General features: G+C 41.1%; 1 protein-coding gene across 1 annotated transcript in view; it reads left to right on the top strand.

The window, feature by feature from the left end:
* Positions 1-26,993, top strand: part of ttc27 (tetratricopeptide repeat domain 27) — a 67,743-nt gene that overhangs the window by 25,644 nt on the left and 15,106 nt on the right. The window contains exons 7-12 of the mRNA XM_028423757.1: positions 35-168; positions 3,411-3,523; positions 7,968-8,034; positions 19,008-19,121; positions 21,502-21,597; positions 25,042-25,164. Of these exons, the coding sequence (XP_028279558.1) occupies positions 35-168; positions 3,411-3,523; positions 7,968-8,034; positions 19,008-19,121; positions 21,502-21,597; positions 25,042-25,164 (647 nt within the window). The remainder of the gene's footprint in view (positions 1-34; positions 169-3,410; positions 3,524-7,967; positions 8,035-19,007; positions 19,122-21,501; positions 21,598-25,041; positions 25,165-26,993) is intronic.

Genomic DNA, 26,993 nt, shown 5'->3' on the forward strand with positions numbered 1-26,993 from the left:
TGGATGTAACAGCTGATTTTATGATGTCTTCCAGGTGCTCTTGGCAAACGGACTCGCTTCCAGCAGAAGTATTTGGCTCAGCTCATCCTGGAGGTGAAAAAAAATCAGCCCGATCTGATAATTGATGAGGCCTCACCCACCCCCACACCTCAGGACAGCCTGCCCAAGGTACGATCTTCTGCTGTTTTCTTTCCAACACCTTGTTTACTTTACTACATAACTGGTATGTGTGAATGATAGCACAGTCAGGTTCAAACATGGTCAAAAGTCAGTTTGAGAGTCTGTGTGGGTCAGACAGGGCTATCTATGCCGAGATTGCCAACAGAGGTTGCTAACACAAGCAGGTGAACCATAGCACACCTGGCAGCATTGTTGCCAGAGAAGCATTATTCTTAAAGCTCAATTGTAATTGGTAAATTCAGCCATTCTGTGGTCATTGCTATGGTTACAGCTCTGACAGGGTAGGACCACATAATCCTGTTGGGGTTAAATTGTTAAAGTGACCTGTCGTAGAACCTTATCTCTCATTTATCACGTGATGATAAATGATGGATTGAACCTTTAAATTTATTTTCTTCTACTTCCGTTAAAAATTGGTGTCACCTTTAAAGTCACAAAGTTAATCTGTACTCTCCAGTATGGTTCCTAATTAGGTTGATTTTGCCTACACTGTAAACCATTTTGTGACTGACTCCTAATTGGTGACTTTAAAGAAACATACTTTATAATACCCAGCATCATCAGCAGAGGGAGGTGTCTACCTCTGGACCTTTAATACCATTTGAAGCTTATTACATCTGTGTGATCCAGCGAACTGTTGTGCATGACACATGCCTTTCTTTCTGTATTCTTCTTGTTGAGTTTATTTGTGGATTCATGTCCTGTTGGGATCAGTGGGCACATTCAGCCTGGGGCCCTCAGCTTCTGTAGTGTATGTAATTTTTGTTGACACGAGAAAGTAAACATGTAGCAAGCATTGTAGTTTTAGAACATATTGTTACTAGTGGCAACATATCCACTCAGCTATTGAGTTACAAAATATTTAACAACAAAAACTTGATTTAAACAGTTTTGTTGCTATGGAAACTATAAATTGTGCTCATAAACAGCATCATAATATTCACAGTATGTCTTCAAGGTATGGAATTTGATCATTTGGTCATTTTATTCAAACTTTGTGTGATTCCAAACTATTGTTGCTGATAACATCTGTCTAACTGTACTGGATGCTGGAAGTTTAAATTGAACATTTGTAGATACCCTGAATTCAGCTATACATCATTCATACACACAAACACACAGTCAATGTTACACCTAAGTGTCAATACAGTAAACAAAGTTGACAGAAAACACATTTGTCACACGTGTCTATGAAAAATCTTAAAACATTTTGTTGCTCTGAATCTTGTCAATTGGCAAAGCAGCATGATCAGAGGCCCACTCACTGCCCAGAGTATATATACCACTTCATGATGAAGTGCTGGTCACGCCAGTCACTGTGTGCTGACACACACGCTCACACCAAAACACAACAACAAGCAGAAAAAAAGAAATGATGGTTGCAGTCCCAATGGAGAGAGCAGAGAAAAAAATGTGCTTTCAAAGGGTCTTTAAATTACACACCTGGAGACAAACTCTAATTTTCTTCATACCTCATAAGTCTCCCGTTTAGCCCTCCTTTGCGTTTCCTCTGTCTACTTCTGCACACTCAATCAACCCCCCTGCTGACTCCTTTTGTTCTAGTTGTTTACAGTGTGTGCTTACACCCAGCAGGTTTATTTACCTTCCACTGCTGCATGTTGTCTACTTTGGGAACAAGCCACATGGCACATAACAGCAGATTCTTGGTTTCAGATGTATTCTTGGCCTGATCGGATTGTAATTCATACTTTTCATTCTGTGGCTGTGTGACAATGCTCATTTATGTGTCAAATTCGAGGGGTCTCTGCCCAGATGAATGTGCTTTGTACACATCTAATGGGCAGTGCCCTGGGGCATCCTAACCTGGTATCTACACCACCTCAGCTGCCTCTTCTCTATGTGGAGGAGCAGTGACTCTACACTGAGCCTCTGCTGGACTTATCTTATTCTGTCAGTAATTTCCCAGCGCTTATGACAATAGGTGAGGAAAGGGATCTAAGTCACCTTTGCTAGAAGAGTTGGATCCAAACCCCCATTTGAGGTTTTTCAGGCATCTGATATACCTGCCTTATATGTACCTCCATTTGATCTGGTGTGTCCAGTTACATTGATGTGCCAGTAGGATATCCAGTCTCCAGAAGATGCTAAAGAAGTTATCTGTCCTGTGACACCATCCTCTTCCACAGCAGAAGGAGGATGGTGTCACAGGGGAGCTCCGTATGTTTCCACTCGGGAGTAGACTGCCCAATGTTAAGCCTGTGAAATGGACACTTGTTAAAAACATTTTTAATGATAAATTGTACCACTTTTAGACAGATCTGATATTTGCACTCATAACTGATGTCACATTATTTTGCTGTTTAATCTGTACAATTTGTTGGCCTTAAACAATCTGCTTTAAACAAAAGAATTCACAGTATAGATCAGGGACATTTCACAGATTTGACTTACTTTGTAGCAACAAACTGAAATAGTAAGAACAGTTGCTTTCTGAAATATTGGAGTTAAAGAACTGGAGACTTTGGTTCCATATACATATATAATCTGAGACCGTCCAAACCTTTACTGGAGTATGTCCATGGAGCTCTCTGCCTTATGGCTGTGGCCCAGGTCCAGTTTCTTGTGCTGTGCTCAGACCACTAATGCCCTCATTACTGGAGGAGGGGGGGAGTAAATGTGCTCCATCAAGGCTGTCATTAAGCAGTGCTCCTGGCTTCCTATCTCAAACGGATAGAAGGAAAGCAGAGAGACACGAAGAAGGAACTGTTCATCACCGGCCAATCAAAACCACTGCCAGCAGGGAAATTGGGCCATTTCTGTCGCTGTGGGTCTGACTGGACTTGGCACTCTCTGGCCCTTCTATTGAAAGCGTGTCTGATCCCGAGTTCTTGTTGTTGGTGCCAAGCCACATTGTCACAGTGTGGGGTTAGGAGCGAGAGACCAGAGGAATGCAGTTGACTGTCACTGGCTGTTATGTCATGCATCATTCAGAACTGAAGTCTAGATGCTTCACATTTGGATAAGATGTTCAAGCTCAGCTTATCAGGACCACATGTCCTTATATTCAACTGTGCCTTCTCATCAACCATCAACCATTTTTAATTGACCCTCTAAACAGTAAGCACATCCATCCAACTTCCATTAGTAGTTTTAATGTAAAACTTGTAGCCATAGCCTCCTCCCTTGGCAGCTCTCTTGTTGTTTTAATTGTGCTCTATGATATGCATATGTGTGCACATCTGACACTAAGTGTGTTTCCGTGCTTACAGGACTACAGCCTGGGCGATGACACCTTGCTGGATCAGATCAATTTAGCGGAGCCAGATCAGTACAATCTGCCCGACCTCAGTGCGGAGGAGCAGGCCGTCATCCTGGGCATCTGGTGAGTGCACTGCCACAGAACTGTGTCTGCAGCTTCATGTTAACTGTCTGCTCCTGAAAACCCAGCAAGTATAAACCGACTGAACTGTCTGTATATCATTTTAAAATAAAAATTGACCTGAACTCCAGCAAGAGTATAGGATGATCGTAGAAAAACTTTTATTTAGGGTTGTACTTTTATCTGTCATATGTCAGACACTAAAGCCTGAAGACAGAAGTAATTTCCCACCATCCTGCATATCAATTTAGGGCTAATGACCCACTCTGTTCAGCCGGCCTCAGTGTGCATATATTCTCTATTCTTCAGTTCTTTTGACTTTTCTCACAGCTTCAGTTGCCTCATTGCTTCATCATGCTACATTAAAGGGATGATGCCGATTTGATCCGGTATCAGTATTGAGTTCCGATACCAACGCAATTCATGGATCAGGAATTTCCAATACAACCTGTGGAGATGTCTGATCCATGAGCCATGTTTGTGCTTTCGAATTGCTTGTTGCCGGGTGAGGTCTGAGTTTCAACTGCAAGCACGTGATTTATGAATGCGCAGCAGATGTAACCTGTGCTCAGAGGGATAGAACAACCACCACTGTTCAAGTGGCCCATCTGGGGCTGTATAAGATAAGATAATAAAAAAAGTGTTTTTCTTTATTCTTGTCTTGGATTTAACAAATATTGACAGTCAATTTGAAACCCTTGGAAATCCTGGGATTTTTTTTTCTGTTAACAGGATTTGTTGTTTTTCTGACTTCCATTTCTGACCTTATACTTACTTCAAGTTACGGTACCTTTTGGGACATGCATGCATAAATTCGTACATCTCATACTTGCCTGTAAACAGGAGTTTCTTACAGCCTCATAAAAAAACAAAAATAAATTAATAATAACATTAAAGCAATCAGAGCTCTGGTATCGGAATTGTATTGGTATCGGCAGATATCCAAATTCAGGTATGGGGATTGATCCCTAGTCACATATATATATAAACATACACTTTATTTGCTATAGATTTGCAGCAAATTCTACACTGGTGCTTGAAAGTTTATAAACCCTGTATTCAGGAAAATAATCCAATATCTGAATACTGGATTGAAATTTGACCCATTATGAGATTTAAATGTTAGGATGTTGGATCATCTTAGATTGACCGTCTTGGTTATTCCTTTCACATTAACTTATTTGTAAACTGCAAATGCACCTCTCAGTTTGCTACTAAATTTTGTGCTGTTGCCCTCATAGTCAGCTCGTCCCAGGATCTGTGAATATGAATGGTTGTCGTCACGTTGAGATGACTCACTTGTGTTCCTCAGTGCACAGAAGTTATTTTCTGAGCAACTTGATACTAAATAAAGTGTGGTGCAAGTATCAGCACTTCTTTTTCTTCCTCCTCTGGCTTTTTGCAGACCTCATTTCTCTCTTTGTGACCCATGGTTTCCTCTGGATTTACGGCTCAGCGATAGTAAATTGTGAACTAGTTTTCCTGCTGGTTGCATCCAGGGGGGAAAAAAGGGGGTAAATAGAAGACACTCGACATAATATAAAACCAGTTAGCTGCACTGTGAGCCTGTGATTAATTCCCATACTGCTGCTGGGACAGGAGGTACGTGAAGGTCAATGCAGCAGTCAGTGAGATTACCAGGAGATGATTGATGGTCTGTTTAAATTAAAGGTAGATCTGCGCACCTGGACGCTGCTCCGAGACACGTGTCTTGACATAAATCTGGCTTGCTCTATCTTCTTAGGTAAGAAGATAGAGCAAGCCAGATTTATGTGAATTTTAAACAGCTACTCATTTGTCATTACAAAAACGATGAAAACCCCTTGGAAAAGATGTACTCTCACCACTAAGCCTCTGCTCCATATATATCATCACATTGTTTCAACAAAGGGTTAGTACACTTACAAGTGTAGGGTAAACTGTACACATCTTCTATACTAGCTGTGTGTGTTAAATAGGAAAGTAGTGGAAGTTATTGGGACACTCAACGAGAATAATTCATGATTGGTGCCGTTAGGTGACTTTAACACGTTGTGGGTGGATCAAAACATCATTGTGTAATGTGATTGGATTGTAAAGGTACATACCATATTTTTTATTTTTTAATTTTTATTGGTAAAATGACATATTTTACACAATTTACCAACCAAGTAGCTACTTTTAGCTTTACAGTAATGAGTCAGCTCACTTCTAAGACTCAGACAAGGATCCAACAAAGTATTGACTCCACTGAGTAGATGCAGGAGGTGTCCTAAAGGGGCGGGACAGTTACACAAGTCATGTGACACAGATACAGGAAATGTCTGAACCACCTCTGGCGAGAAAGGCTGATGTCTCCATTAGCCTACATTCTTTGGTCTGTGGTTATCTCCTGACTTCATGTGTCTATCCATTCACAAAAACAACTGCCAATCAGAAGGGAGTAGGTTTCTGTGGAGGGGGGCCCAGACTGGATATTGTTTGATGGGCTGCTAATTATGGGCTATATAACAGTTACTGTACGCAAGAAATAAAGTAAAAACATTTTTAAACTGTGAGTGATGTATAGAGCCCCGAGAATAGAAATATAGAGAAATGAGCATAATAGGTCCCCTTTGAAGAATTTTAATTGCCTCTTCATTGTCAGTGCCTCTTGTATTAATGAGGGCACGTCCCTGGATGTGATTACTTTTTATTCATTCTTAGCCAAGGGCTTATAAAGTTGAAGAGTCGCTGGCCGGGGGGATCAGAGAATTGAAATGTCCGTGGTCCCTTCAACTCCGGGAATGTGACCTTGTCTGGCGTCTTTGTTCTCCCTCTTGGCAGGACCAACATTTACCTTTTAGCTACTTTATAAAGCCCACACTGAAGTCTGTACTTGATATAATAATTAACTGACTGGTGTGAACAGTCTGGTGTGACATATCAGAAGTCATCTTGGTCTTCAGTTTGGAAGTTGATGTTTGACATTGGAAACACAATCCAACCCCAGGTGCACTGAATGGTCCTGAACTTTCACCTCTTACCAACAGAAGGCTAAAAGTGCTCATCACCTCAACTACTACCAGGATTGCTCTTTAGGTTTGCATCAATTTACAAAGAGATCAGTCAAATGCTGATGAAGTGGCAGTGACTTGGCAGCACAGCACAGTGCAGTCAGGTTGAAAAGACATGAAGTGACATTGACAAGTGGCAATTTAAATTACTGGAAGTGCTGACAGATGCCCATCCAGTCATCAGCTACAGAGCAGAACATACAGTACAGAGAATACCAAGAACTTTGGACCTCTTTGGTTTCCAGTGGGGTGGCACCCAGTGGTTAGCACTGTCGCCTCACAGCAAGAAGGTTCCTGGTTCCATTCTGACTGTTTTGAACTTGTGAATCTTACACCTTGATGGTCTTACTTTCAAATCTGTACCTAAACTCTAAGAAAAAAACATGTCAGTCATGTCACACTTTTTGGTCATGAGTGAAGAATTTGTATGCTCATTTTGACAAAACTCCATTAAAGGGTTTAAACCACAACATTTTATATCTAAAATAATAAAGGTCATATTCTCTGTTAAGTGTAATGCAGTATGCTGCATCAAGACCTCATCAGTATATTTCAGTAGTGATTGGTGATGTTCATATTGTTTTTAATTGTGGTCAGATTCATTATTTGGAAGTAATGTTTTTGGACATTTTTGCCTTTGAGTTGATGGAACAGGGAATAGTGGGGAGTGTAAGAGAGGAGGCAGTGAGCGTTAGAGCTCACTCAGTTTATAAGAATAAGAATTACTTTATTAATCCCTGTGGGCCACTCAGGTGAACTATCTGGGCACAGCAGTTACTCACTTGATTCCACATGTTGATTTATGCTTGCACCTACACCTAGATGAGCTAGGGAGTTGGAGTTAAAGTTCCATGGATGAGGAAAGGTATTTCAGATACAGTGGGTGGGTTTTTTTTCCTCATTAATGTACACAGCAGCCCATATTGACAGAAAAACACAGAATTGTTGACATTTTTGCAGATGTATTAAAACAGAAAAAGTGAAATATGACATGGTCCTAAGTATCAGAGCCTTTGCTGTGACTCATATATTGAACTCAGGTGCGTCCATTTCTTCTGATCATCCTTCAGATGGTTCTAACCTTCATTTGAGTCCAGCTGTGTTTGATGATACTGATTGGACTTGATTAGGAAAGACACACACCTGTCTGTATAAGACCTTACAGCTCACAGTGCATGTTAGAGCACATGAGGATCATGAGGTCAAACTGCCTGAAGAACTCAGAGACAGAATTGTGGCACAGATCTGGCCATGGTTACTAAAAAAGTTCAGCTGTATTTAAGGTTCCTAAGAGCACAGTGGCGTCCATGATCCTGTAAAAGCCTGAAAATGTGTTGGAGGAAACCCCATGCAACTAATAAACATTGAAAAGATGATATTACTGTGTTTTAACCCTGTCTGTTGGCTTGCAGCACTGACTTCCAGAAGAATAACCCTGTCCACAAACTTACAGAAGAGGAACTGCTGGCCTTCGCAACTGTGAGTTATCGTTTTCTTGGTTTTTAAACAGTGTTGCCTCTAGAATTACATGTTAAATAAATGATGAAGCCGATCAGCAGCTCTGTTTAACCCAGCATTCACAGCTTCTTCACCTGAATTGGCAACAACTGTAACTGTATATACTGAGATAATAACACTTAAATGTAATAGCACTCAAGTTGTGGTGCACCAAAAAACCAATACCCAAACAAAATACCATTGATAGTTGAAAATGAATTTGAATCTTAGTTGCACATGAACCTGTGTGTCTGGTAGTAGTGTTATTGCAGCAGCTGCCAGAACTAAATTAAAGGGGAAAGCAGGACTGAACCCTGCGCACCCTGCCACAGGTGAGTGAGGTCACCTTTGTGATCTGCACTTTTATTATCCCACATACCACATGAGAGAGAAGGGCCCAGCCCTCTCATGTGTCTTTTAATGACACAGATGTTCTTTTCCCATCACCTCCAGCCAAAAATCGCTAAACATTATAAGACAAACAAGCTCAGAGCTTGTGTGGAGACGTCACTGATCAGTAACAGGATAGCTGCCTTGGAGAAAGATCGGCACAGGGCAGGAGATTGTCTGATTGTCTTTCTAATAAAATGAAATGTTCTTTTAAAAACATAAACAAATGTTGGCTTCCTGTTGGCATAGTGACTGCAGGCAGGCTGGATATTCTCTTTGTATGAATGTAGAGAGCAGAGAGGCAGGAGATAAGTCACGTTCATGCATCAGAATGAAGCCTATTAGCATGCATGCAGAGTATATTGAATCATTTTGTAGCATAGGAATTTAAACTGTGTTGTTAATCCTGATGCTCAGCATTCATGAATTCCACCCATGCTTATTGGGAATATATATCGCTAATGTGATAATATGTAACTTTTGAACGGGCAATTAAGAAGAAGAAGCAAAGACGTACATGCTGCAACTTTTGGATGGCTTGTTGTGACAAAGGCCACATTTTTCCACCTGTGGCTGGATAGTGCTACACCATCAGTTCAACTTTCTACTTTCTACACATACAAATGACTGTGAGGCATCATTTGTATGTGACCACCAGAAAGTTCACCAGAAAGTACCTAAACGTTGTTTAAGACAGGCTGGTTGTTTGTAGGGCTGCAACAAATGAGTATTTTGATACTCGCCGATTTTTTGCGACTATTCAATCCGATCTGCAAACGGCTCACGCGCGTTTCGAACCCCAGGGCCTCTTGCGCCCAAAAAGCTGATCATCCCGCTGCGCCACAAGAGAATCATTCTCAATGACGTCACTAACGAGTCATTGAATACTAAATTAGTTGTCGATGCATTTTGCCCTTGAATATTACTCGAGTAATCGTTGCAGCCCTAGTTGTTTGTTGGGTTACTTGGTCTGCAGCACAAGCTGCCCTTGGTTATGGAAAAAAAAAAAGATTAGTAGCCTGGCCAGCCATACCCAATCACTCTGAAAATTCTGCGAGATCAGTCTGGAATCCCTGTGGTGAGTGGTAGCTAGGTCAGACAGGACTGTGAGACTGCTAAAAAAAATAGTAACTTGTGTTTGCCTCTTTACCCGCTAACTGGCAGATTCGCTGTGATTGTCTGTAAGATCTGTCACTCAAACGTACTTGACCTATGTGTGTTGCCTCCTGTGTGCGTGTGCAGGGTTGTTCATATTCTATCGCTGATGTCGTTTTGTATACATCGGCTGTTTAGTTTCATCACTTCTCGCCTAAAGTGTGGTTGTCCCTCTGCCTATGCTAAGCTAAGCTAGGCTAGCTAGGAATTTCTCTTTATGTAGAAATTATAGAAATTCTCTGAAACTAACTGTATGAAAGATGAGACAAGACCCTGAAGTAATCTCACGTCAACTCCTTTACTCCTTAAAACCAGAATTTATCATACCCCAATGCATAGACTTATGGGTAATGACTTATGGGTAATGCTGCACTAACAAAGTAAAACACAAAGTACAACTTTTGCTAAAATAAATCAGAAAGCAAACATCTGACTGAAATCATGGATCATAACTACGCACACATGATCATATAATGAGGTTGGTAAGTGGGGGTGGAGGGTAAATCCAGTTAGTACACATCTGTCTGCGTCTGGTTACAGAACCGTTAAGATGTTGCAGCAGGGTTTCTGCTGGGTGAAAGGTCTAGTCACGACTCCTGTCTACACCAGTTTTACAGACTGTGGCAGCCTTCGTGTTATTGTCCCTGCTCAGCAGTTCTTGCTCTGTCAAGCAGCAGCATAGTGCTCACCTTTGTGCTCATCAGTGATTGATTTCCTGTTATGGAGGCCATTATAGGAGCTAAGGTGTCTCAATCAGTTTGTGGATAATGACAGTGGAGCATGGACATGTGTCCTGTGATCTGTGTGGGAGACTTTACATTTAACATTGATTCAGTAAACTGTAAGCAGATATTATGGGTTTAACCACTGAAAGAAATCTCAAGGTTAACAGGAATAAAACCCCTGTGAGACTAGTTTTGTACTCCCACATATTTTGTCTGGCTGCCCAGACACTCTTTGCTGAACTGCTTTGCTTTGCTGAATCCGTGTTGGACGTGGACGTGTTTGTTTTTCTGCTCTCCCTGTTTTCAGGCACTTTTTTTGGCTGCTGATGATCACCTGAGATCACTCAAAAGCACCTGCCAGACATTTTCAATTAGCAAGCTGTGACACAGCATCCAGAGAGGAGGAGGCTGTTTCAATAATAAATAGTAAAATTCAGAAATCAAAGGTTGGATAACATGGTGGCTATGTTGTATAGCTGTTACAGACTTCTAAATTACATTTTTCTACTGGAGTTTATGAACTAATCATTATCCAACAAATATATTGTGCACATTCCTCTCTTAAGAATCATTTAGTAGTGAAATTCTACTTCTGGCATCATGAAATTCCCCCAGGATCTAAACACTGCAACTGTCGCTTACCGGTCAAATTACACAGGTGATATACTATACTCTCTTAAGTTTTCTTGCTCAGAATTCCACCAATCACCAGTGATTATGAGCTTTCAACAAGTGTGACAGTGACTAATTTTGCCATCCATCTTCCAAAATTTGGAAGATTTGGATTGACAGTGTATGCACCCATCATATAATGATGTTGCATACACTGTCAATGCACTCCATTAAAAAGTGTGTGGACAGATCCACTGTGACATTACTATGCCAGAAATATACTAATGGTAGCCATCCATATTAAATGAGTTTGTGTAAAACAACTGAGATTCAGGAGTAATACAACGTTTGTGTTTATATTATAAATACTTTTAACATTTTTTATAAAGCCATAAATGTAAAATGGAGTTCACCCTCCCTCCCTTTAAAGACACACACTTCCTGGTGTATTTGTCCAACCTGTTTCTGTCTGTGCAAGTCATGCTATTCCACCAACAGACAATGCCACAAAATACAGCACTGGCCACAGCCGACTGCGTTTTCATTATTTCTTTATATCTGCTTTTAGAGTGCTAACAAAGTTTTGATCTTGTTAATAATAGCTATAATTTTATACTCCCCATAAAGTTATCCAGCAGCACTGTGATTTTGGCAATCTTGCTCTTGGCTCTGGTCTGCTATTGGAAAATTCCCAGCATTCACTGCTGTGTAATTAAGGGTGTTCACCGGTTCCAGCAGTGATGCAATTATGACACCCGGGTGGACATGCTAATTTTCATCTTTTGTTCTGGCACAACTTTGTAAATTCAGCAAATCTTTCCTGTTACACGAACAACACATCCCTTTTAAGTACATGCAGAGTATATAACAAGAGATTTAATTAACATTTTTTTAAATCATTAAAAAAAATACATTGGACATACATTAAAATATTCAATGATAACTTGTCCTTAACCAGTCTTCTTCTTTTTCTTCTTGTCCATAATGTTTTTTTTTTTGGTTGAACCACTTTTTTATTATCACCCGGGCCACAGTGTGCTTCTCCAGGGACACTACATTGACAGCCTCGGTTGTTGCAGTCCCAGCATGTTTTTTTTTTTTTTTTTTTTTTTACTATCGTCACCCCTTCTTTAATGTGAAATTTACGACTGAAACGCTCATTTAAAACTTTTTTCCCCGCGCTAGTCTCCGTGTGAGCACTTCCTTCATTCATGAATCAACTCTAGGCAAGCGGCTTCCTTAAGAGAAATGGGGGCGTGGTAGTATCCTAATCACTAATTGCGGTCATGCGGGCTGTCAATGTAGAACGTTTCTGATTCACACACATACACAAGGTGGTGAGAACAAAGTTGGCGGTGCGCAGGTTCCATGAATCCCACGGGGATGTTGCATACGCACTTGTTTTGTGCGCGGAGTAAGAACATTTCCATGCACATATTAGTGAATGAGCCCTAATAAGTGCTCTGTGCTTTGTTTAGAAACATCCATTGAACAATTAACTTACTGTTTAGTATGTGGGAGAGAACTGGAGAACCCAGAGAGTCAGGGGGGAAGCGCACACTTCACATGGACTGGCCCAGAGCAGATTTGAACCAGGACGTTTCTTCCTGTAAGGTGATAGTGCTGTAACCAATCTATGACGGCAACATTCTCCCACATATTGGTCTGTTTCTTTTATTACCCAACAGCGCTTTGCGGTTTAAAAATATTTATTAGTACATTTTTACAATATATGTGGTGCTCATCCCTCTTCTTGAAAGTTGGACTGGGGTTATCATCGGCCCAGCCAGCTGTAATTTCAGTGTGAACAACAAGCTGGCAGTCTGTGCCGTGTTGTCCCTGTGCTGGATGAAAAAAAGCAGCTGCTGGCTCTGTGAGCAGGCATCTTCCCAGCCTACATGTAGATCCAGGAATCTGCAGGCTGGTTAGATGGTTGTCACATGTCTGGCGTCTCCTTCTGTACCCCCAACCTCTGTCACCCTACATGGAAGACCATCTGGAAGCAGTGCAGGCGTGTACAAAATGAATCTGCTTGTAGCATTTTTCTGCCGACTGCGAAAAATGCTGTGGATTCTCTCCACATCTTGTTACAGAGCGGAGTTTAAGAGACTTTGGCAGAGTGCGGAGGGTTTAGGCAGCAGAGACAGAAGGATTGATGAGTCACATCAACACACCAGCAGCTGCTGGGAGTCAAACAAAGAGGATTTTGGGGATCTGACTTGTGTCCAGGTCTCACCTCAGGATCCTTATATCCATATCCCCCTTTAGCTCTGCAGACATGCACCCTTCACAGGTCCATCTGTCTGATCCCAGCACAGATGGCTCATAAATCAGGCACAAGAAACATGTCCATTTTGAAAGAAAAATATTGATTTTGGAAAGCCAGAGTCAGACACACACACACACAGTAACATGCAGCTGTGAAGGTTCATTTATTGTTTGTGTCCTTAGATACTTGCTTTAGATTAGAAAAAAAACTCTCCAAAAAAAAGAAGTGGAAGAAACAAACCTATAAATAATGGGAAATTACAAATAAGAGCCAGACTCTCTCGCAGCTGAGATAGATGACAGCCTCCACCACTCTGAGTATTGATGGTATTCTACACTTAATGAGTAGATGTGTAGATAGCACATCACCTCTGTATTCTATTGAAAACTCACAATTTGCCATTGCTCCCACAGGACACGGCTCACCACATCTTCTCTGTCACGTCCGAATGTGTTTTAGACACAGTTAAGGATGCCTCTCACGTCGGCTCAGTTTTGATCACCACACCTCAAAACAAATTATTCCTAGTCTTCTACCAAACAAAACTCTGTCTGCTCAGACGTGAGTCACAGCGTGCTGAGGAGAGAGGTGTTTCGGGTATTGAATGTGTCCTTGTCTCAGTTGGCAAAATGAAGCTTTGCCGACATTGAAGTTGACGGTGTGTAGACTGATGAATTCTAGGAGTGCATTAGGACTACTAAAAAGCTACAAACATATTTAAAATTAGCTCCATACGGTATTTCTTTAGCCATACCCCTGGCTCTGGCAGTGTGCCGGTCCTTTGTTCCAGACTGAAATGTCTCAAAAAACAAACATTCATCTTCATGTCATCTGGTCGATTGTAAGGCAATGACTTTAGTGATCCCCTGATGGTGCAGTTTTTGTTATTACATTAGTACCTTCATAATTGTAATGACTTCTGCCATCCTCGCAGTGTTGTTCCATTGCTTTTTCACTGTAGATGAACATGGTTGAGCCACGCCTGATGAGCATAAAACCACACGTTTTGGCTCTGGCAGGGGTGTTTCAGTCTCAGTAAATATGGGCCAAGTGGCCATGCTGTTACTTGTGAGTAAGTGTAAACCTTCCATGTAATTTAAGCAGGTTCATGTAGATATTCATCCTATAACAGATAATGAGCCACTGGCTGATCACTATAGCAAATGTAACCCTGATAAGTAGATGCAGGGCTTTATTATTATCTATCTTCATCATCTTAAAAGGGTAGAACTGAACAAGAATGATTTTATGTCATCCCGTCTATGTTACGACTACTTACTGTAGAACTCAATAATGTATAATGAAAAATTGCTCCACCATTTGCTTACAGTCCATGGCTGTGAGGGTACATTTTTAGGAGGGCTTGTTATGATCTTCCTTGTCTTATACTTAAACAAGGTATTAAGCATTGTGAGTTCATTACTGTAAATATTATTCAATCAACATTAGCGTTTTAGCTTTTAGCAGTGCTGCCGAACAACAATCTTACAGACTTGGTCATAGAATGTCGGGCCTTTGAAATGTTTGAGAGCGCATAAAGTAAGTAAGTAAGTTGCTAACATTTGGTAAAGGGCATTAAGTAATTTTTTTTTCCTAATCAATCGGTGATTGCTGACACAATAATGACACATGAGTGAAGTAAGTTACAGTGAGGGATAGAACAATAACAAAAACATCCAGCATTTAAAATAAATTATAAATTCACATTTTCATGAATAAAATAAGTGTTTGATTCCTTCACAAAATTCAATTCAATTCAGTTTTATTTATATAGAGCATTTTACAATCAGAAATTGTCTCAAAGCGCTTCACAGAAACTCAGAGCGTGAGACCCAGAACCCGAACCCCCGTAAGAGCACCGTGGCAAGGAAAAACTCCCTTTAAGAGGAAGAAACCTTGAGCAGGACCCGTCAGCTTAAGGAGGAACCAGTCCTGCTGCTAGTCGGCCGGGTAGAGGAGGAGAAGAGGGAGACAGGACAGAGAGGATGAAGGAGAGAGAGAGAGAGAGGAGCAAACATGATACAAACATGATACAATACAGAGCAAACATGACAGCAAGATGAAACAGTGATTATATTATAATGGATATCTATATATATCGTCAGTCCATTAGTAGTAATAGTAATTTGATAGTAATCAAAGCAAAGATGAGCAGCAGGGGCTGGTGAAGTCGATGAGCACAGGAGAGATCAGGGGCCGGACTGCAGGTCAGTATGCAGGTCTTGAGACCTGCAAAGAGAGAGAGAGAGAGAGAGAGAGAGAGAGAGAGAGCGAGGCACAAAACTACAGGAAGACAGTAAACACAGATTATGAGACGATATTACCAGTATGAGCCAGACTAAGGAGAGTAGAGGAGAGGTCAGAGGGTGAGAGGGAAACTGCTCAGAGGATCGTGTTTGTGTCCCCCGACAACGTAGGGCAAGAGAGACTTCACGGGCTGGACTGCAAGTCAGCATGCAGGTCTTGAGACCAGTGTGAGCCAGACTAAGGAGAGAAAAGGAGAGGTTAGAGGGTGAGAGGGAAACTGCTCAATGGATCATGTTTGTGCCCCCGACAACGTAGGCCTAGAGCAGCATAGCTGTGCTACACACTAGGTCTAAGGCTAACTGTACGCCTTACTAAACAGAAAAGTTTTAAGTCTAGTCTTAAAGGTGGAGGCAGTGTCTGCCTTTCGGACCCAGATTGGTAACTGGTTCCATAATAGCGGTGCCTGATAGCTGAAAGCTCTTCCTCCCATTCTACTTTTATGAATCCTAGGAACTACAAGTAAACCTGCACTCAGAGATCTGAGTGTCCTATTAGGAACATATGGTACAATCAGGTCCTGCAGATACAATGGAGCAAGTCCATGTAGAGCCTTGTAGGTTAGAAGAAGGATCTTGAAGCGTATTCTTGAGTCCACTGGGAGCCAGTGAAGAGACGCTAGGACAGGAGAGATATGATCCCTTTGGCTGCTTTCTATCAGAACACTAGCGTTTCTTATAGTATCCCACAAGGTTTGCACACATCTCAGGGGGGATTTGTCCCACTCCTCTTTGCAGTTCCAAGTCATTCATGTTTGGTGGCTGATGTTTGGCAAGACCTTAATATGCTTCTTCTTGATCAATCCTTTGTTGCCTTGACCGTATATTTTGCTGGAGTTGATGCCAAAGAGCTGGATTTTGGTCTCATCTGACCACAACACTTTCAGCCAGTCCTCCTCTGAATCATTGAGATGTTCAGTGGCAAACTTCGAAAGGGCCTGTACATGTGCTTTGTTGTCTTGTCCCTGACATCTTCGGAAAGCTCAATGGAATTGGTCATGGTGAAGAGTTTGGAATCTGGATTGATTGATAGCTTCTGTGGACAGGTGTCTTTTATACAGGTAACAAGCTCCTTACCTGTATAAAACACACCTGGGAGCAGAAATCTGGCTGATTGACGGAGGATCAAATACTTATTTCATTCATGAAATAATTTATAACTTTTTTTGAAATGCCTTTTTTCTGGATTTTTTGTTATCGTTCTCCCACTTTTCATATAATCCTATCATTGAAATTATAGACTGATAATTTCTTTGTTAGTGGGCAAACCTACAAAAACAGCAGGGGTTCAAATCATTTTTCCCTAATTAGGCCACTAATCAGTAAGTAAGGACATGTGACGTGGGACACAGCCAATGACAATGCAATACAATGTCACACTTTTCATCATTGCTAAGAGATTATCAGAAAAATGCGTGATGTAATATGATGTCACTAGGCTACACACTGTTAGCATTGATATACTATCATGCCATCTTTTAGTTACCTGCTGTGCTACTGCTAGCTAGCAAACGTTTAGTGTTTGCAAGTAAATTAAGTATTGACGGCCCGCTAAGCTTTTATCAACCATTGTTTACCTATACTATTCACTATTGCCATGTTTATATTGACTTATTTTACCATACATGCTAATAGATAGCTGAGATAGCTACGGTTACCTGCTGTTAATGATGGGCTGCTTAGTTTCTCTGCAGACACCTCTAAAACATTAGGGTAGATAACTGCCTTACATTCATTTCCACACAGGAACGTGAACTGTTTCCCCACATGTCCCTTTAGGGGCTCCGTAGCAGGCGTAGGAGTTTTCTGCATGTGATTTGCTGTCTCTCTGCAAAGTACAGCAGTTTTGCTGAGCTAACTGCTTTTCATTACTGTCATTGTCCAGAGCACTCCATCAAACACAAATGAAAGTAATGTAACTGTGTGTTACCACAACACCATCAGAAAGTTCCTCAGACTTGTTATTGCTTTTCAGAATTGCTCATTGCTCATTTGTTGCATGACAAATGCTCAGCATGCCTTGTCATTTGATTCTAATTGCCCAGTGATGGATGCTGCTGGAGAAATAACTGAATAATTAGGACAATTTACTGTTGCACTAATGACTCCATCTAGACTTGCTAAGCATTTACAAACATCATTAGTGTTCATCTCACCTAGAACTATGTATCTCTTTCATTGTATGTTTCCATCATCATCAATATACAGAATGTAATTGTTGTACAGCTTGTTCTGATTAAAGATGAGGCGAGACTGGAGCTCAGATAAAAAGCTGCAGTCGTCTTCTGTGATGTTTACCTGCCAGAAAATGTGGATATCCCCCCTCCCTGTTCCCTTTAATCAGCTCATCTTAAGCTAAACCGCTAAGCTGTGCCAGGCTGGCTATTATAGAGCAGATTATCACCACAGCACACAGATAAAGACTTTCAGGCTGTAATAGGTTGTAATAATTAGGTGTTCTCACTGAAGCTTGCTGCTTGGTTTCTCACTGCAGGAGAGAAAAGCCATGTGGTGCATTAGGGTGCAGGGAAGAAGAGGAGGAAAGAAAAGCCAGGCCCTGTTAGCATGATCTCGTTGAATTGTTTGTCATAGCATCATATCTGTAAGGTTAAGAGCAACGTGAAATGGAATTTTCCACAATCAGCTGTCCTGCATAGGCTGTGATCAGTGCATGGATAATTAGGAGAGCATCCTAACTTCAAATTTATTGCTCAGTCATCAAGATCCTTTAGCGTATCCTGATTCCACTGGGAGGGAATACTTCACATACTTTGTTAGCTCCACATATTAGCATCCAACCTTGCTGAGTCGACCATCATCATCATTGCACCGAGGAATTTGTTGATGAGAATCCTGGGGAAGGGGTGGGCAATATGCCCCCCCTCCCCTGACAATAGTGTCCCCCAACATCAGGTTTCACCTATACTGTATAATGTACTGTATAATGACTAAAGCTTGCAATCTAAAATGATTCATTATGCTGATTTAATTGCCCACAACTGCAGAAGGACTTCTTATTAGAGACAGGCTTCTATTCTTATTCTACGTCCCACAGTCAATGCAAGATCACACACATAACATCTACCCTTCCACAGCATTGATTCTACAATCCATCACTTCTGTTTTGCTGTTTTTGATCATCGTTAAGTTGCTGTCATTAAAGCTCAGCACTGTCTCCATGTGTTTCACATATTAAAGCCTTTCCACAGCTCAAAGTGAATGAATGCTGTTTATTATGACAGGCTTTTAATGTGAAACATTTCCAGGAAGTCTCACCCATTGTAGCCAAATATAAGATTAGTATAGTATACACAATATTTTATGCTGATGGTTATGATGTGTATTATAGTAACTTTACCAGGTATAAATTGTGATATGTGTGATGTGAAAGTGTAGCGTTATTTCTGTCCCATCACCAGATTGACAGTTTTCTCCGATGATGATGTTGATGTTCCTCACTGAAAAGATAATCTTTGTTTACTCCCCTGTGTCTCTCTGCAGTGCATTCTGTCTCAGCCAAAGTTCTGGGCTGTGGAGGTCACAGCTCTCTGCCTCAGGACCAAACTGGAAAAAGAAAAAACGCGGTTCGTAGAGAGAGCCATGATGCAAACACAGGTGAGGAGATGCACAGTCTGTGAATGGTGTTTTGTCCTGTGAGGTGTTGGTGATTGTCATCAGTGTGGGCAGCTCTGTTTCTCTTAGTGTTTGTAACATACACCGCCCAGGCATAACATTATGACCACCTGCCTAATATTGTATTGGTCCCCCTTTTGCTACCAATAGAGCCCTGACCCATCAAAGCATAGGCTCCACTAGACCCCTGAAGGTGTCCTGTGGTATCTGGCACTAAGATGTTAGCAGCAGATCCTTTAAGGATTACTGTAGGTTATGAGGTTGGGCTGTCAGTTTTACTATATGTACCTTGTCACTGAGATTAAATCTTATAGTGTGGTATGAGTTTCCCTCAGACTGTAAACAAAGCTGGAAGACATCTGTGGCTCTTGGTACTGTCCAGACCATCCAAATAAGGGCAAAGCAGTGTATGTTAGCAAGCAGCTATGCATAACTGTAAAGGTGTAAGTTCCTTGATAGTGTGTGCTGTGACAGCCTACAGTCAATAAGAGAGCATGTGGCTGAGTGAGCAGAATATAAGAGGGAGGAGAGACTTATCTAATTTTGTGCAACTATTATTTCAGAGCAGTCTTTGCTGCCTTCGTCTGCCTAACAGATTCTACCTAGTTAACGTTCTCATTTTTTCTTAAAACAACGTGGATTAGCCGCTTGTGTACATTTATTTTACATCCCTCTCCCCACTTAAACCCTGGAGCCTCTTTAACCTCAAGGACTTTTCAGATTTTCAGATTTTAATCCTGACATTATGCATGTTCACAAAACTATCCACCATCTTCAGTCACTCTCTGAATTGAAACTGTACATTCATGCAGTACAGATACCTCCCACCTTGCATGTGCTGCTCGATGTAAATCCACTTCCTTGTGCCATTTTATCAGCACATCTGTGGATGTTTTAGCTTTCAATTCACACAAGCAAGACCACAACGAAGTTAAACGAGCGGCCGAGCTCGACCGGGCTCGTCACGCCTGTGAGTTATTGAGTAACCCTGTTCTTTCTCCAAGCACGGAGCGAAGCATTAATCCCACACAGCTCCAAATGTTATTTTGGAAGTTGATAATAACATCCCTGAAAGAGCGAGCATTGATGGCATTACAGGATTATGAAGAAGTTGGAACATCTGGCTCCAAGACAACCCTGCACTCGTTCTGACAGAAATATAACATCAGATTGTTTTTGCTTGTTTTCCAGCTGAAGGCTGTGTAGTGGAGAGTAACATAATAAGCAGTAAATGACATTTTCTTAGATTTAGTCTGTCGTCTCTCTGTCGTTGCACTTTCTTTGAGGTCCCAGTCTTATTGGACAAGTGTTCTTTTTATTTCCTTTCATTCTGTTTCACCTAAATTTTTTAATCAAATTTAAAAATTAAATTAAAAGCCAGGTTTTGAATTATAGTATGTGTTTATTTAGCCCTCTGCTCTCCAACACCAAATGGCATGGTGTAACAACAGTAAGAACAGTCTGTCCTTGAAATTTCCAACAGTCCTTAAATGCATCTTTTGTGGGAAAATATAACCAAATTTAAGCTTAGTTCTAATTTGTAGCCAACAATATCGTGTAAAAGACAAAACATTCTACTTTTTCTTAGTGCATCTAGGAAGCCATGATTGATTGACCTGTGACCAGCAGCCATGTGACATTCAGCCATTTTTCTGCAGAGTAGGGTGAAAAATTGTGTGTAAACATACATTACAATATAATAGTTACTGATTAGGTTTTCTGTCATTCTAACTGTGTTACAGACATGTTTGAGTTCTCTCTGCCTGTAGCCATGATTGTGCCATTTCCATAGAGGTGTAGGCCGTTTTTCCACCGCTGCAGTTTGGTTCTGCTGTGTGTCTGTAAACATCACATACAGAACACAGCAGCTATCAGTGCTTTCTTGAAGGATGTCACAGTGACATTTTGTGCCATCAGAGCGCTCTCTGAATCTTCACAGCTGTTGGAAGGATGATATGAGTGTGAAACAGCGAAGCAGCATCTTGTTTGTTTCTCCTGACATTTTATTTAAGCCTCATCCCATTTGTAGGAAGGAATATGAGCCCCTCTGCTGTAGCAGCTTCTCTGTGGCCTAAGAGAGTTGTGTTCACTTTTTGCTCTTTGTCTCTGTGAATGTTCCCTGTCAGCGGCCATTTAGTACCTAATGACCCCTGTAGCCCTGTCAATACAGAGAGGTTGCTCGCAGCATATATAAGACATGTGCAGTGCCAGTAGTAAAACACTGCTGCAGCTGTAATCACACCTCCAGTCGATAAATGTGGGTTTCAGAGTCATTCTGGGTTATAAAGTGACTGACTTACAGTATTTCTCTGCAGCACTGTGCAGTTTGTGGACATGAAAAATATTTTTTTTTCTTTTTCAGGCCATAGTAGACTACTTTGAAGACAAGAGCTGTCCTGTGACTGAGCGCCTCAAAGTCTTCTACTGCTGCCAGGCCCCGCCCAGATGGATTGTCCAGGTATCAGACTCTTTCTCTATTAAAATGCATGCAGGTTCCAGCGTAATCAAGCTTTTAGCATGCATTTGCAATTACAGTTTAAACAAACTGTAATTATATGTATGACAAGTTCATACAGTGTCAGTGTACAGTGTCAGCATGCTCTATCCACTAACATATAGTATGAGCTACAAGGGTTTTAAAAGCAGAATAACTGATTACCTATATGAAGACTTCAGCTCCGTGTCAGAGACAAAAACATCAGTAGCATGATAAACATCAGCTTTGTGTGAAACAAATGAGGAAACCGTAATCTAACCCTAACCCTAACCTTAGCACTCTGGAGAAGGGTTGGGACTGTATTGGACAGGTGAGGAGCAGTGCCTGGTTTTCTCCACACACACCACTTAGAATTAAGGCCAAAAAGTTCTATCTTGGTCTAATCAGACCAGATCATTCTCACCATCATCATCGCCTTCAGGTGTTTTTTTCAACAAACTTCAATGCGGGCTTTCATGTGTCTTGCACTGAGGAGGCGCTGCGGTCGGGCCACTGCCATAAGGCCCCAACTGGTAGAGGTCTGCAGTGATGGTTGACTTTGTACAACTTTCTCCCATCTCCCGACTGCATCTCTGGAGCTCAGCCACAGTGATCTTTGTTTTCTTCTTTACCTCTCTCACCAAGGCTCTTCTCCCCCGATAGCTCAGTTTGGCCGGACGGCAAGCTCTAGGAAGGGTTCTAGTCGTCCCAAACGTCTTCAATTTAAGGATTATGGAGGCCATGGTGCTCTTAGGAACCTAAAGTGCAGCAGAGTTTTTTATTAACCTTGGCCAGATCTGTGCCACAATTCTGTCTCTGAGCTCTTCAGGCAGTTCCTTTGACCTCATGATCCTCATGTGCTCTAACATGCACTGTGAGCTGTAAGGTCTTCTATAGACAGGTGTGTGTCTTTCCTAATCAAGTCCAATAAGTATCATCAAACACAGCTGGACTCAAATGAAGGTTAGAACCATCTGAAGGATGATCAGAAGAAATGGACGCACCTGAGTTCAATATATGAGAGTCACAGCAAAGGCTCTGAATACTCATTCCTTGTCTTCATGGGATGAATGATTTTGGTGCTGGGCTTTACCCAACAATCAGGTCACAGCTTCTCCTCAGCAAGCAGGCAAAATGTATGTTAATTATATATTAATATTAGTCATACTATCAGAACATCATCTGCTAACAATGGCATTGCAGTAATACATCAGCACTGGGAAGAAATATGTGCTTATATCTGTTTCAGTCAAAACAAGCAGTATAATATGGAGAATTTGTAATGAAAATTGTAATGGGAAGGATGCTAATGCTAAACTCTCATATGACTCACATGTCTCTTCTCTGCATTGGTTCAGATGTGACATTTGTTTGGCAGCTCAAAGCTCGCTCATTAACATAACTCTCAGCATCACCAAGGTTTTTTTGGCTATTGAGAAATGTTAGGAATGAAGCCCACTGTGCGGTAGTACTATTTTATTCTGCAATTGTAGCTGTTTTTTCTGCATTTCCAATGGAAGAGCAGCCCTCTCTCTTTCTCTCTCGGAATACTGGCCCTTCCAAGAACATTCTTGGTATTCAGCAGGCTTCAGTGTTTTTTTTACTTACATGCATGATGGCACTGCAGCACATGTAGCCGCTATTTGCTGGTAAACTGTTCAGATGATGATTAATTACTCTTAATTACCTACAAAGTGGGGCAGCTATTGTGTATATTTCTGTAATTTTCATGAAGGCATTAAAAAACACTTTTGGGTGTTCGTCTGACTCGCTCTCAGTCAGAGAGTTTCATTTTTAGTGTAACCCTGTGAAATGCTCTTAATGCATCAGGGGAACATGGGATGTGTGAAGGTCTCACAGGAGCTGCACCAATCACATCCTGTGACACAAGTATCAGAAGATCTGTGAAGACAAACACTAGGCGCTCTAACAGCAGCTCAGATACAGAGAAGAATAAGGCGGAACGAGCAGCAAGTTGAATAAGCGGTAATAGAAAGATTTAGACGTGTCCAGGAGATTGAAGGAGGAGGAGTGTTGGAGACAGGGAGAGATCAGCTGGGGAGGAGACATCACCCATGCGGCATGTAATAACTGATAACAGCAATAAAGCTGGAATTGAAGCGTGTGTATTGCCGCCTGGGGAACTGAAAGTGGGTTGAGGCGGAGGATTGCAGCAGGCACTGTGATGTGTTTTTCTCCTCACAGGAGAGTCGAGGCCTGCACTGAACAAAGCATCGAAGGCCTTTTTTATGGCTGTGTATCTGTGTGTGTGCGGTGTTTGTTTTCATGAGAAACTATTACATTTTTATGCCTTTAGGGTGAGAGCATTTTTATACTTTACATACTGTTGGTTTTGCACATTTCAGGCCAATAACAACACATCATGCACAGTAAATTTTACATCGCCCCTGACCCCTTTCCAAAGCAGGCCATGCATTTTACGGCTGCACAGGCAGCCATTCATTCCCGTCCATTTCACAGAGCTCTAAAATCATATGTTCCTTACTATAGATGGACAGTCATCCTTATCATTAATTCCGTCTGCCACTAAAGTAGCTCATTCAGGGATGGATGGGTTGACACTTATGTCTAATGAACTGCACATGTGAATATAAACACCATATAACGCTATGCTAACCATGTAGCAAACTATACATAGCACAGCAGCTTATTATGGAGAAGCTTGGCTAAAAGCCTACAAAGACCACTTCCACCTGAATGAGTAAATAAATATACAGACTGTGCATGTCCCACCAAGATAATGTCACTTCATGCTAACAGCACAAATATTTAAATAGTCATAAGTCTTATCTTTGCTGTTAAGTGATTGTATTTTAGTGTAAACATTTGATTTACTTGCCTCCTTGGGATTGGACAATGATGTAGCCTGTGTTCTACTGGCTCTTGCTGCAGTGGCTTTCAAATTAACCTGTTTTTTTGTGATATTGCTCTGTGTATGTTTCTCTTTAATTCCAGATAATTATGTTATATTTTCCAAATAACAGCAGATAGGTAAAAGAAATATGGAAAATATGGAAATAGGGGATATATGCAAAAATGTGCCTTAATGTGCTTCAGTGAAATAAGATAATGCTTTATTAGTCCCCCACAGGAGAATATCACAGTGTTACAGCAGGTAAGATAGAAGTATACCACCAGTCTTCATCCACAGTAACAGCCTTGTGACTTACATGTGTTCAGTTAATACGAATAGTGAGTGTAGTTGCTATACTCTGTTCATTTTGGGTCATTTTTAAGTAGGGTGTCTAAGAAATGGGCCCAGAGCTTATGAGCCTCCAATAGTGTTTATGGCCAGTAAAAATCTATGCTAACGTTTACATTAACATCTAGCATTTTCTTGTAAGCATGCTGACAGCTTTAGCCTGCTGTTATCCTCTTGTCTCGTTCTCTCCGCCTCCCCTGCAGAAACAGCTGGCCAGCCTGCTGACAGATCTTGGCTGCGTCAGTTCTGCTTTGCTCACTTACAAAAAGCTGGAGCTCTGGGAGGATGTCGTTATCTGCTACGAGAGGCTCGGCCAGCATGGAAAGGTACACACACACACACTCACACACAAACAGAAAGATCACCACGGATGTTCAGAAACACTACAACTATTAATGTATTCCAGCATAACCCTCCACCATTCATAGGATTTAGTTTAAGCTACAGATTTGTGTCAGTTAGTTGATCTTCAGCAGCTTTTCTGGAGGAAATTTGCAATAATTCATATTAATACCTGTTTCAGTATTCAGTTCATAGAAAAATGGCTGCTGGCACCAACTCTTAAATCCGGTCCAGTTTGGAAAAAAGATGACACGATTGAAGACAGTCAGTTCTCACTTTCTTTGGTGATTTTCAGGTGACTTCTCAGTGTATTCCTGCAATAATAGAAAATGCACAAAACTTGAAACTAATGAAGCTGATATTCAAGTCCTAGTATAATATAATTTGAATGGGTAAGTTATAAAAAAAACCCACCCCCCCATACAGCTGTGGCTGCAACTTATCAATAGATAATAATTTTTTTTGTCTAGGCTGTAAACACATTTATTTCTGCTGTAAATTTTAACATAGGTGTCTATGGGGATTGACTCACTTTTGGAGCTTCCCCTAGAGGCTGCAGGGGGAAATGCGTTTTTTTAACACATCCCTGTAGGTTAGGTTGCTGCTTGGTTTTAAACATGAATTAATACTGACTGTTGTGTTTTTTTTATCTGCAAACACTAGAAGCTAGTCTTTGTTTAAAAGTCCTTGTTTGTTCCTGCATGAACAGCTATTTACTGAACTCATCAGCTCCCAGTCCAATTTATGTGCTGTGGGCTATGAAGGAGGATTTTTTTAAGTTTAACTGTTATTCAAGAAGAAAATGAATTTGTTCAGCGATGCAAAAGTTTCACACTGAAGCCGCATTAATACAGAAGCGGTACAAAGGCAGCATTATTCACAGGTCAGCGGGTATCCTGTGGTTTTCTCCCACTCGTCAACAACCTCCCACAACATGTGACTTACTCAGATATAACATTAGAGCAAGAAAACTACTGAAAATACATATGCTTAACAGTAAAGTGCAGCATATGAGACAGTAATGAGCGTGTTGGAAAACACAAATGCAGCAGGAAATCATTTACACACAGTCCAGACCTGCCCTCATGCAGCAACACAGGCCCTCTCTATATCCCAACAACCTGAAAGAGGATTGTTTTTTTAGTTTGAACACAGTGTTTGAAGGGTTTAGGCAAAGAAAAAGCAGGCTATGTGCACACACAGCATCCACCACAGCATGCATTATTTAGTCAGCTACACCTGATCACATGATCAAATGTCAAGCTGAATTTATGAAGCATTTACATAAGAGGGGCTGCATATAGTTACACACCTGACACAGTTTGTTACCTGCAGGCCATGACCACACCTTCACCATTACCCAACCACTGGTCCATTTGTGTGTAAAGCTGCCATAGAACAAAAACACTTTGTCTACAAGAAAGCTATGTCATCACTCATGGCACAGCAGCTTAATCCAGGTGCTGCTTATCTGAAAGGGTTAAAAAAACAAAAACAATGTTTTCTTAAATGAGGTAGCCCTTAACATAGGCAGAATTCTGAAGCTCTGAAAGTTTGATTTTAGGATAATTAGGTGGGTGGAGTTACAAACATGATCAGATGTTATTATTAGACAATATACAACAACATTTAACTTTTATCTTCACTGTGTTCAAACTAAAAAGAAAAAAAAACATACAGACATTATATACTAAGTCCCTTTTACTGATTGCATGGGATTTAATTGTGTGAGCTGCAGCAGGTGCTGCTGAACATCAGTCCTTGATGAACCGATCATCAGCAGGTGAACTCTATAAAAACAGATGTTCTAAAA

Source organism: Parambassis ranga, chromosome 15, assembly GCF_900634625.1.
Source record: "Parambassis ranga chromosome 15, fParRan2.1, whole genome shotgun sequence".
NCBI lineage: Eukaryota > Metazoa > Chordata > Actinopteri > Ambassidae > Parambassis > Parambassis ranga.